At 50.0% G+C, this 13414-nt stretch overlaps 1 protein-coding gene across 1 annotated transcript in view; it reads right to left on the bottom strand.

Moving 5' to 3' along the window:
- TTLL11 (tubulin tyrosine ligase like 11) overlaps positions 1–13414 on the bottom strand; it is a 190345-nt gene that overhangs the window by 125068 nt on the left and 51863 nt on the right. The window contains exon 4 of the mRNA XM_090274676.1: positions 3075–3650. Coding sequence (XP_090130802.1) covers positions 3075–3650 — 576 coding nt within the window. The remainder of the gene's footprint in view (positions 1–3074; positions 3651–13414) is intronic.

Consider the following 13414-nt stretch of genomic DNA (forward strand, 5'->3'; position numbering starts at 1 on the left):
TACCTCACTTCGCAATGCTCCTAAGGAGGCAGGCAGGGAAGTGAGTGCAGGTGATGCACAGAGCAGGGGGCCCAAGGTCACACCGCTGGGAAGGGGAAGAGCGCCCCCTGGAGTTTGCTTCTAGAGCCACGCTCCTCTCCTGACCCCAGGCCTGGAAGCATTTAATGCAGTCAAGCAATGGAAAATGGTCACAGGGCCGTGGTTCCCTTTGCTAGATGTGATCTGTCCAAACCAGTGGCTCCCTGCCTGTCTGCCCTCCAATTCTCCCGGTTCCACCCCGGGAGCTGCCCCAGGCCGCCTGTCCATAGCAAGACAGCTGCCCTGCTCCCCCCCTCCCGCCCCCCAGCATCTCACTGCGCCAGGGCTCTGTGGCTGGGCCACTCATGCCAGGCCCACATGATACTTGGAATAGCTGTCACTGTCAAACAGATGTGACTGCACAGTCCCCCGGAATGACCCCTGGATGCCTCCACGTTGCAACTGTCTCCTGTGCCCCAACCTATTGATGGCTGGGGACAGGGCCTGTTTTCCTGGTTCTACCTCGAGGTTCCGTCCACTTATACTGTTTAATGCCTTAAGCCAACGTACCTGATGGCGGAGCTGGACATCCTGCCTGGGGACCAAGTGCCTAAGGACAGATCTCTGGGTGACAATTAGACCCTCCTGGAGCTGATCACTGCCTGGATTCCCCTCCAAAGCGTTCCGCATGCCTGCCCGCCCACCTGGAAAGCCTGGTACCCAGCCCCAGGGTAGCCTCGCTGGAGGGGGCACTGCCTCTGGACCAGCCTCCTTGTCAGCTGCTCCAGTGCCCCCCCTCCTCCTTCCTCTGCCACATGGTTACTTTCCTGTCACAGTCTCAGAGGACCAGGAACAACCCACATGTTCATTGACATAAAAACCGATCCATGGATTGTGTATGTTCACAATGAGAACCTCAGGTGTGCAAATGAAACAATGCCAACCACCCACATGCACGTGCGTGGAAAGAAGGTTGTAGAAGTCTACATATTTTATAACAGACTTTTTATAAAGCTCAAAAACCAGCGAAACAAAACAGTATATTGTTTAGGGATGCATTCATGGGTACAATAAGTATTTCTAAAGCAAGGACATGACAAACATAAAACCCAGGGTATCGGTTGCCTGGGGGTGAGTGGAGAAGTAGGAGGGGAAGTGGCAGAGTTAACGGGGACTCCGGGGTGGGGGCTGCGTTTGGGATGATGACTTTGCTCTGCCTCATAGCTTACATACAAGTGCATGTATTCTTCTCTATATACAACTGCTATACGGTAATTTTAAAGATTAGATGGAGAGGGTCCCCCAGAAGTACCCCTTCTTATCATCTCCTTCCCATTCTGGTTTATCTGGTGACAGGAAATGGGGTGCCTGGACTGCACACTCCTTACCCCACCCAGCCCCACCTTCACAGCCTGAAAGAACGCTCTACCCTCATTCCCATTTCCTTCCCTCCCACACCCCATCCACTACACTCTGACCCCTGTCCCGTCATTCCCTGAAGACAAGTGTCACCAAAGTCAGGGAGGACAAGGTAGTTTCCATCTGGTCTCGTGTGACCGCTCAGCAGCAGCGCCAAGGCCGACCCCTGCCTGCTTCTTCTCCAAGCACATCTCCCCTGGCATTTATGGAGCTTCCTCCCCAGATATCCCTTCTGTATCTCAAGCCACTTCTTCTTGGTCTCCTTTGGGTCCTCCTTCCTTTGACTATCCCTCGCTTACATGGTGGTGCCCACTGGGGGCTTCTCGAGCTTCATCTCCCTCTGCAATCTCTCATGGCTTCCGTCACCATCTGAACGCTGCTAAGTTCCCCATCTTTCTCTCCAGCCCAGACTTTTCACTCCTAAACTCCAGGCCCAAATGTCCAATTGTCTACTCAAACTGTCCACTTGGATGCCACACAGGCACATCAAAGTCAAAGGCAAGTTCAAGTCCAACTTCCGACCTCCCCCTCACCAGCCCCAGCAGCCTGGTCCCCTTCCAGTAGCTTCTATACATCCACCCAAGTGCCTAAGGCACCTGTAGCCCATTCTTGGTTTTTCCCCTCCTTGACTGCCACCCTCTCTCCCCTGTCCCCCAACCCCATCCAATCACCATGTCCAGACAGTTTACCTCCTCAGTCGCTCTCAAATTTACTGTCTCCAACTCCACCAAGACCTTCATAATCCAAGCCAGCATCTCTTATTTGTATGAAAGCAACCAGCTCGCCAGTCAGCCCCCTGCCCTCAGTCCATTGCCCACCCTGCTGCCAGTTTGGTCTTGGTAACATGCAAATCTGAGCGCACCGGCCCCCTGCGAGCATCGCCCCGTGGCCCCCACGGCTCTCAGCTGTCCATGCCTCGGCCCCCACCTACCTCTCCGACCTCATCTTCCCGCATCTGCCTCCACACCTCTGACTCCACCCTCCAACCACGCTGCACCTTTGCAGATCCTCAAACACTTCCGCTTCCCTCTCACGCCAGAACACCTTGTTTCCCCCAGTCCTGCAGTCTTGCCTGCTTCATCTAAGTCTTACTTCAGGTTCCAGTTGAACTGCCGCTTCTTCTGGGCAGCCTTCCCAGACCACCCTCACTCCTGCCCATATTAGATGGTCCCACAATTAGATGGTCCATTCTCGCACTTGCAATACTTTATATACTATTTTTTAAATTATTCGTCTCCCACAATAGTAGACTGTACATCAGCCTGCAGGGCCCTGACTTACTGTCTCACTGGGACCTCAGAGAGTGCCCGGCCCCCTCCTCTGCCAGTGGCAGAAACTATTGGAAGAGAGTATGAATAAACGGATGGCAGGCACTGTGCTTTACATGTGCTGCCTCATTTAATTCTCATAAGAATCCTTTAAGGGAGGTACCATTGGTCTTATTTTACAGATGAGAAGAGGGAAGTAACTCACCCCAAATCACACAGCCAGCAAGTAGAAAGCAGCAAGTTGGACCCTGGTTTAACACCAAAGCCCACACCGGCAACCACCACTCCCCATCTCTGGCGACCCCACCCCCACCCTCGTCCCACCCGAGGCCAAGTTGAGAACTCCGGCTGGGAGCTGGCGATGGTTACCTGGAAGCACGTGGGCCCGGGCCTCCCTGTGGGGATGTCCGACTGGTAGAAAACTCTGAGCTCTGGAGTCAGCGCGATGACGGTCTTAATCACCAGGGAGATGATATCAGACCAGACCTTCTTGATGTCAACGCCTTTGGAAGACAACCTACGAAGAACGCTGGAAAAGGTGCGCTTGCTGCCCGTGCCAGTGCTGTCGGAGTGCACGAAGTTGCTGCTGCGCATGTTCAGTGAGTAGTTGGTTAAGTGCATAAAGATGTGGTGCAGGTTTTTGGGGGTGGGCTCCTGATATGGCTCCGTACAAAACCTAGAGAGTCCGTCTTTGGCTATGTAAATCTCTAAGGGGTCTAAGGACTTCAGTAAGACATACAGGCGGATGTCGAACTTGAGCTTGTCGATGAGGAGAGGTTTGCAGATGTACTCCTGGACCACCGCCGGCCTGCGCTGCAGGGTCGCTGCCAGGCGGCTGTCACTGGGGTCTTTAATGAGGTAGATTCCATCACCCTGACAACCACCATCAGGTTTCACAATAAAAGTGGGCTTCCAGGATGGGTCCCCGTCTTTCACCATTTGAACCTGGGGGGAGAAAAGAAGGGTTAGCATGATGTTCTTTTCCTCTCTGGACCCGCAAGATGGAGCAGGACGTTGGCACATGTTTGGCGAATGAGTGACAAAATGAGTCTTGACTGTGGATACTCACTGGACACCTGCCAGGGAGACAACACCATACTGGGTCCTGGGGCCACTGCCTGAGGCTGCCCTCAACCTTGTCCTCCAGAAGGGAGGCTGAGAGCACAGCGGAACTGCAGCCAGTGACCCGGACCCCATTCCCAGGTCTTTGCCAGTGATTAGCTATAACCCTAAATAAGTCATGTAACTGATGATAATGATGATCTAGTACTATTTATGAATGCCTACTATGTGCCAGGTACTATAGTAGGCACTCTGCATAAGTTATCTCATCTAAGAAAACGGGGTGGCTCTCCTTTTATGATACAGAAAACAGGAGACGGGGCATCAGTTGTTAAGAATGTGGGCGTGGCATGAGGCTGCCTGGTCTCGAATCCTGGCTCTGCTACTTGCTGTGTGACCTTGGGCAAATTACTTAAGTTATCTGCGCCTTACTCATCTGTAAAGGAGGAGAAAGACTGTTCTGAGGATGAATGAGGTAATAACTGCAAAGGATGATGCCCACGGGACCTGACGCAGGCTGCCGTGACGGCCAGCTGGAGCCGCGCTTCAAAAACGGAGTAATGTGCCGGCTAACGGAGGGGCGGCACTGGGATTGGAAACTAGATCCCGGACTCGAAGGTGCTTGTGGCTTCCTCGGTACTGCCATGTCTCAGGTTCCTCACCTTCAAAATGGGAATGTACAACCAGCCCTAATGGGTCATTGTAAAGAAGAAATAAACTGAAATGTACAAAGGGCCAAGCCCATTACCAAACACAGAGCCAGGGCACAGGAAACGCTAGTTTGATCGTTTACATCTCTTGTTAGGTTCATCTAGTAGACCTGGCCAATCCTTCAGTCTGTTGAGATCTTTTTCAAACTAGATTCTGTCATCCATAATATTTGCTCTCCTCCCAGCTCCAGGTCAGCAGGACACTCACATAATTATCCAGGATGCCTGACCAGTCCAGACAGTCCGTCTGGAGCTCCGGGTCTGCATAATTCATATGCACCCAGTTGCCTGGTCCCTTGTCATATCCTTCATGCAGCTACGGGGAATGGGTGGACTGAATGCCAGGAGAGAAGGTTTCCACGGAGGCCGGGGGAGCTGGGGGTGGGGTACCTGGAGGAAATATAAAGGTGGGTTTGAAAGCCACTCTTCTGCAGCATGAAAGAGCCAAGAACGGGCCTTCCTTCCAGTCTGAACTCTGTAACTCAGTGGGGCAGCGTGCCCCAGAGCTGGCCTCGCCCTGGCCTCCACCTTTGCTGCGTAAGCCCAGCCCAGGACACTTGCACTCTGGGTTTTACTTATCTCTCTGACCAGCCTATATTTCTAAGTGAAGCTTTTGCCAATTCCTTGGGCACTCTCAGTTACTCCAGGCTTGTAAAAGATCTTTAACAATGGAGAAACACTTACAGCCTTAATAATGGCCCACATCAATTGTTCCTCCTTGTCAGCAGGATTCGAGAATGGAACCTCACCTGAGATCAATGCAAGCCTCCCCGGGCCTTCCACCGAGCCTTTCTTGCAACCGTGACCTTGACGTTTATGTGTAGTTATTTAATATTCATCCAAAGCAGTCATACATTTGGCCCTTTACAGTAAATATAAATGTGCTGGAGAAATGGCAGTTATAGATCAGGAAGTGAAAAATGTCACGTGTGCCCCAATGGGCAATTTCTCCCCCTGGAAAGCTTTTGCAGTGCTGAAGATACTAACAGTTTAATATATTATCAGGAGCAATATTTTCTCCTTTGAATCCAGTGTATATGCCTTAAATAAATTAAACTACATGGTCAATAGTCTCTGCCATTCATTGCATTACTGAGTATTTCTTCTGCTTTTTGCCAGAGTAGCACCACACAAATCAGGATTATTAATACTAACAGGATCACTGAATTTTCAGAACCAGAATGATGCTCGGAGAGCAACATCGCCCAATCCTCTATAATTCAAACGCAGAAGCTGAGGCTCTCAGAGGCGACATGACCTGCCTTGGGTCCCATAACTGGCTGGGGGGAGGGGTGGTTAGGAGGAGGACTGACCTCCCAGGACGTACTCTGTGCCATTTTTACCTCTGATACAATAAAATTAAGGTCTCTTTTCCCTGAATACAATAGGTCCCTGGTGCAATCTACAGGAGAGTCATCTAGCTGTGCCGAACGTGGTCCCCACAGCCATCAGACCTTTCAGCGACTTCTATTTTAAAAAGAGAGATTTTCCAGAATCTCATATTCATTCTCCTCCGAGGTTTTACTCAAGGGTGACCCTTTTCCCTCCACTATTAAAGTTATTAAAGTTAAGAATTAATGCATTGGTTCTTAGCAAGAAGTCATGGACCAGAATCTAAATATAGTCTATATAACTATGTCCCAACCCCCCAAATTCTGACTTAATAGATCTGGGAAGAGATCTGGGCATGCGTATTTTGGAAAGAGCATGATGGGAGTGATTCTGGTGTTCACTCGGTTTGAGAGCCACTGGACTTATGTGAGTTAAATAAAAATTCAATCTGGGATCAACATATTGAATGAAGTTTTACGCATTGATGTTAGCCTGAACACGAGGAAGACCTGCACTTAGGCTAAAGCTGATGGTATCTCCATTTTTACCCAGACCTGCTGTTGGACGTGAAATCCATTATCTTGTAACTGTATGCACTGATGGCTGAAAGTGATACACAGAGGATGCGGTGGACTGATCGCTTGGCAGTCATCAGGCCTATTAAAAAATTTATGTGTCTTTCACTGCCCCCTAGTGGATATTTAAGAAATATAACTGGGACAGATCCCTGCAACCCTCTTCAAAATTCTGACTCTTCTTAGCAGTAAGACACTCTATGAAGATGTTTAAATGGTCTTAAAGAAGCACCACTACAAAGCTGTGGTACTGTTAAGGTAAGAGCACACTTTGGATCAACTCATTTCTAAAATGCCAGGGTTGGCCAAGGTCACATTCAGTTTTCATACCCTGTCTTAAATATTTTCAAATATTCTCCCAATTGTACAGATTGGCCTACCTGTTTAAATTCTCTGTTTGCACAAACTCTTAAAATTTTGGGTAACATGAATATTAAATCCTGGAAATATATGTCATAAAAAAATCAGTAATTTTTATATTCTTCATTGTGCTTTTTTGTATTTTCCAAAATTTCCATTAGAAAAAAAAATTAGCAATAGCAGGCAGCAGTGGGTGCCTCTAAACATAAATATTTTTATAAGGAATAGCTTTTGGTGACCAGATGCTTGTACAGCCTTGTTCATAGCAGCATTACCAACAATAGCCAAAGGTGGGAATGACCCAAGTGTCCGTCAACAGGAGGATGGATAAACAAAACGCGGATATACAGATGATGTAATATTATTCAGTCATAAAAAGGAAGGAAATTCTGACACCTGCTACAATGTGGATGAACCTTGAGGATATCACATTAAGTGAAATAAGCCAGACACAAAAGGACAAATGCTGGATGGTTCCACTTACACGAGGCACCTAGAAGAGTCAAGTTCATAGAGACAGAAAGTAGAGTCGCGATCGCCAGACACTAGGAGAGGGAGTTGGTGTTCGGTGGGTCGAGTTTCAGTTTGGGAAGATGAAAAGGCTCTGGGGGTGGGTGGCCGTGATGGGGGCACAACAGCGTGAATGTACTTAATGTCACTGAACAGACACTTAAAAATGGTTAAGGCAGCAAGTTTTATGTTGTGCATATTTTCCCACAATTTTTTTAAAGCTGAAAATGTTTTAATTAAAAAATAGAAAAAAAATTTAGCATTTGGTGAGATAGAAAGAGAGTACTAAAGTGAAAGATGGAAAATCTGGCTAGTCCCAATTTAGTCAGGTAATTTCTGACTGTGTGACCTTGAGAAAGTCACCTAACCTCCTGGGCTTTGTTGCACGCACCTATAAAATAACGGGGTCACACAAAGGTCCCTGGCTTCCGCCAGCAAACAGGTTCTGAACAGTGATTTATCTTGACATCACCACAGTTGAAGGCTGTGTTACAAACACGCAAGTGACATTAATCAGAGGAGAGTTCATCCTGAGCTGCTGTGATCAGCGCGTTGGGATAATCTACAAGAGCAGATCGGGATAGGAGATTTATGATGCACTTGAGGAAGTTGGCTGGGCATCTGGGGGAAGCAAGCTAAAATATTTTGAGAGAGAGATTCAGCAACCAGAATACCAAGCCCCAAAGTATTATTAGCAGCGAGGGGCAGGTAAGAGGACAATTTCTGAGGAAATACGGTGTCTGCAATACCCAGGAAGTCAAAGGCAGTTAGAGATGTGCTCCATCACTCAGGTGAATTTGTATCTAATCTTAGCAACCAAGAGCCTTCGCATCACAGGCCCAGGCAGCAGACCTAAAGCAAAAATAAGCCTCTGGGTAGACAAATAGATATCACAAAGCACGTGCTGGACAGGGTGGACCAAGCCTCACACCCGGGGCAAAGCCCCACTCCCAATGTTCGGGCAGTTCCTGAGGCAGCTGGGAAGGAGGCCGTCTGCAGTTAGGCGACCGAGGGCCAGACTGTGAGGTGGACAGGTGAAGCCGTGAGGAAGAACTGAGCAGGTAAGACGCTGCTGCAGTGGACTTTATGAAGGCAGGAGAGAGTGGCATACGTCTGAGAAACTGCGAATAGTCCAGATGGCCGGAGAGCAGAGGCTGGGTTGGGGGTGGGCGAGAGTGCGTCAGATCCGCTGGGCCAGATCTGCATCAGCACGCACGGATCAGGCACTGATTATGGGTCAGGAGCTGTTCCAAGCACTCTTCACGTACTATCTCATTCAAGCCCCCAACAGCCCTACTTTACAGACAAGGAAACGGGGCCCAGATGTTAAGGGACTTGCCAGGATGTGGAGTCGGGATGTGAGCACGCAGGCAGCCACGCCCCGGGGACAGCTGCAAGACCTGCCACTGTGCGGTCAACTACCCTCTGCGCTCCCTGGCTTGCAAGAAGTCCAGTTAAAACCCTAGGTGGTGAAACAAAACAAATCCCCGCTCGTTTCATCACTGATGTGTACCCTGGGTTTACCTGAACGGTTTGAAAGTCCTAACGTTAATTATTCCCAAGGACCGTTCACGGGCAGCTCCGTGGCGTGGCTCAGGAGACCTCCTTCCCCACCGCTAGCTCCCTCTCCCCAGCCGCATTTCCCGCCCCTTCCCGCCAGCCCTCTTCCATGCCTCTGCGCCTTTACATGGGCTACCCCTCGGCCTCCACGGGCCACTTCCCACTCGTCTGCCTGCAGAGCTCCTCCACGTAGTCTGAGGCCCAGCTCAAAGGTTCCCTCTGAGAATCCCTTCCTGGCCTGAACCCTCCAGGCAGAACAGCCACTCTCATCTTCTGTGCCCCAACGGTGGCGGCATCTAATCCTCCCACACACACCTCTATCACACTGTAACAGAACTACACGCGTGACTTGAAGTTTAGAGTTATATTGTATTATAGCTACATGTTTTAGTATGCTGTGGAAGCTAAGAACTTGGACACTGATGCTAGACTGCCCCCAGTGCCAGAAAGCCCAGTCTACTGCCACTTAGTAGCTACGCAGCCCTCGACAACTTTATTACCTCTCTGGGCCTCAGTTTGCTCACCTGGAAAATGGGAGTAATAGCAATGCCTCTGCTGTAAGGTTCTTGTGAGGATCACAAAAGGGAAAGGATGTGAAGTGCCAGAGCTATTTTTTTTTTTTAAGATTTTATTTATTTATTTTTAGAGAGAGGGGAAGGGAGGAAGCGAAACATCACTGTGTGGTTGCCTCTCCCACGCCCCCAACTGGGGACCTGACCCGCAACCCAGGCATGTGCCCTGACTGGGAATCAAACTGGTGACCCTCAGTTCGCAAACCAGTGCTCAATCCACTGAGCCACACCAGCCGGGGCTATTATTATTATTTATTGTGATGCTATCTCTCCCTTTGGATAACCTGCTCACTGAGGATGAAGACCATACCTAATTTCACTCACTATTCCCAGTATGTAACAGAGTGGGTACTCACAAACACTTTCCAAAATGAACTGATTACAAAGCTGGATTCCCACAGCATTTATGAACCCAGGAACATTAGTTAATACATATCCAGTTGACGGATTGTCAGATAAATCAACTTCTTCTATAGAAACAAAAGTATTTCAATGATAAGAAAGAGGCAGGGAAAACTGCCACTCACGGTTTTCTTGCACATCTTCTGTGCTATCTGCTACCCAGCCACGGTCTGCTGAGCCCTCACAGCAGCCCTGCAAGGACATGGAGGCTCAGAGAGGTGGAGTCCCAGGGCCAAGGTCACACAGCCAACGAGCAGCAAAGTTATAACATGAAACCAAGTTGATCAGAGTCAGAGTCTGTGATCTTTCCATGACAACTCTGTTCTTTGGGAAAACTGGAAGCAACTGAGGTGCGAAAACTTCTGTTTAACAGGCCTTGAGTAAGGAGGGAGGCAGCTGTGGGAATACAAAGTTATAGCCATGCCAACCAGAGCTCATCTCGCCTGAGCAGGGCCAGCAGGGAGGAATTCTCTCTCTCTCTCTTTCTCTCTCTCTCACACACACACATACAAAAGCACACACATGCACTTTACAAACAAACTGGAGACTTGCCCAAGGTCACACAGCTAGTGGCAGAGCCAGAACCAAAGCATAAAATTTCCAGATTTCTAACCCCAAGTTCTTTGTACCATAACTGACTGGCACATCTGAAGAGTGGTTCAGAAGAGACCTTGGGAATAAGCGCACTCTCCTCATTCTGAATGACGTCACATTAAATGACAGTGCTTTTCAAAGCTATCACCCTACTTAATGTTCAAGTCTCCACTGTAGGGAGGATGAGGGCATTGAGGCCCAGAGAGTAAGGTAAGAAGCCTGCAGTCACCTGGCCAGAAGGCAGAACCGGAGCAGCAGTCCCGGGCCCAAGGTGCCCTTTCCTTTGATGATGCTCTCAGATTTACCTGGGAGGTGACAGAGCATCGTGGGGCTGCTCAGCCGGTCCTTTTGATCATGACAACCAAACAGCAGAGACCAGCCTCTCCACGTGCTCTGCCCCAAACCAGGTGTTGTCAAGGCCATTTAATGAATTCCACTTTCAGTAAATAGCAGCTTTATGTCACCATAATTTATCCATCATCAGTGAACAATCAAAAAGCCCCTCTGGAACACACCTGGGACGATAAATCCTGTTTAATAGGATAGAGCAAGTCATGTCGTGAGACTGTCCATGTTTCTCTCGGGTCGTCCCTCAACGCCTGACTGGAGCCCAGTGACGGGAGTGAGAGCCCAAGGACAGCCGGTCCATCAGCCAGGCCAGCCAGCCCTGCCAGGCCGCCCCACCGCCCCCTCTCTCCTGAGTCGCCCTAACACATGGGCTCTGACCTGGCTTGCTGAGCCTGAAGCTACTTCCTAAGGGCTTTGGGGGACCCCTGAGCATGGGGGCCACCAGGCTAGTGCTCCCCTTCACCTCCACTGGGCCCACATATGTGCATGTTTGTGGGGAGCAACAGAGTGCAGGGCACAGGCTTTGGAGTCAAACAGACCTGGGTTCAAATCTCAGCTCGGCCACCACCTAGCCATAGGGCCCTGGCCAAGCTACTTGACCTGTGCTCAGTATCCTCCCCCGTCAAAGCAAGAATAGTGCTTAGGAAAGATAATACCTTGCATTTGGACTTAACACAGCACCGTTTGTGCTATTATTTCATTTTACTTTATCATTCTGCCTCGGTTTTCTGATCATCCTCCCGATTGCCTACTGAGGCTCATCCCAGACCAACTTGGCTGGAGTCCAAAGGCCTGCCCAGTGCTCCCCTCAGTGACTGGGCCTGTCTCCTGACCCTCAGCACTTTCCTGGTCCCCTTGGATGGCAGCCTCAAGTTTCCCAGGCTCCTTCGGGTCACCTGGCAGAGTCCAGCCCACAGCCTACTTGGCCTCCCTGGCCTCACTACCCCCTTCCTTACCTCCCCACAGTCTCCTACTGAGCTCCCAGAAGGCATCACGGCTGATCCCACCTGAATACAACACTCAATTGCTGAGTAAGCTCCCCTTCCAGCTAAAATCATTTTTCCAATACAGAGGCTTTCCTGCTAATGATCAGGCAAAATAATCTTTAACTCACCTCCAAATGTATATGACTCCACTGTAATCAAAAGCCCTAGCTCTCCCTCCTTCCCAGCGCCTCAGTCCTCATATGGCTCTTATATCTTTGCCATACTTTACACACTGTCCTTTTTTAAAAATATGAGAATATCCGTGTCCTAGCCTGCAACTCTCGCACCAGATGCCCTTCCTTCCGATGCCCTTCCGCAAGCATGAGGAGTGCCAGGCACTGGGCCAGGCTCATCACTAGGTGCAGGAGAGCTAATCCTACAAGGCAAGTAATAGCATTTTCATTTACAGGTTCTCTTCATACTGCACGGAAGCCTGCAAGCCAAGAAACCAATCCACTCAGAGAACCGGGCCGGGCAGCCAAGTGCCTGCCAGGGAAGCAGACAGTCGTGAGCCTGATCGTTTACACCAGGAGAGTGAGAACAGGATCCCCGCAAGCGCTGGATTTCAGCCGCTGGTTTAAATGTCAAGGAGAAGTACGAAGGCGCTGACATGTCAGGAGTGACTTGTGCGGGCCTTTGATCACCACGATGCGCTGTGTTCTCCACAAGCATGCTGGTCGGAAGCCAAGCTGGGCCGAGCTGACAGAGGAACGCCTACGGCACCACGGGAGGCCAGCACTGTGAGCCGCCTTTCCCTGAATAAACACCACCTGTGCCCCACCCCCATTTCAGCGGGAGCAGGTGCCACTGGACAGGGACTTTGGCTCAGCTCTCCATGGGCTCTCAGGAAATGTCAGCCCTGCACTCCCTTCCGGACCTCCGGCCAATCACTTCACTCCGGTGGTCACCTGTAAGAAAATGTCCTCGTTTCCTTAAGAAATCAGAGAGGAGGCGTAGGTCACCTGTCCGTGCGGGAAGACTCCGCTGACTGTGCCCCCCAAATCCACTTCCCTTGGGGGACATCACCCTAGTGACTGTCCCCACCATAATGGACTTCGGACAGGAGGGGAGTCTGTTCCCCTTTGACGTTCTGAGCCAAGCATGACCTCCAGCTCTTTCCTTAGTTCTACACCACCCAGGGGCCACCACGCTTCAAGCAGGTTTATGAATGACTCAAGGAGAGCAGAAGGGAAATAAACACGGAGGAGCAACTAGATCGTTTTGTTTACAGATGCTCTCATCCCGGCAGCATGGCCTTAGATGGGGGGAGACAGGGTCTTCCCATGCCCCGGGGCCACACCCGGGCTCCCCAGAGGCTCGGCCGAGAGAAGCCCCGCCAGCTCTGAGAGATCTCACTAGGGGAGATCCTGCCTGGGCCCCATAAAGACAGGACAGCTGTGCCATAACATCAACAGGACAGGATTTCAGGCGATCAGGATTCAATCCCAAAAACTAACAGTCGCAGAGAGCTGTGTATGAAAAATGGAAGGGTGTTTGTTACCCCACAGCGTCCCTCTCTCCAGTCACGTGACGGGGATATAATAAAGCTCTCTGGCCCAGCATTTTCCAGACTTCCATGACCAGGGAACACTTGTAAAATTATCACGTACCCATGAACTGATAATAATTTCAATGCATAAGACATGGTGATACAATGATATCAGTCAACAGTGACATTAGTCGATATGTATTATAACA

The sequence above is a fragment of the Furipterus horrens genome, unplaced genomic scaffold (genome assembly GCF_987537825.1).
Source record: "Furipterus horrens unplaced genomic scaffold, mFurHor1.1.pri manual_scaffold_4, whole genome shotgun sequence".
Lineage (NCBI taxonomy): Eukaryota > Metazoa > Chordata > Mammalia > Chiroptera > Furipteridae > Furipterus > Furipterus horrens.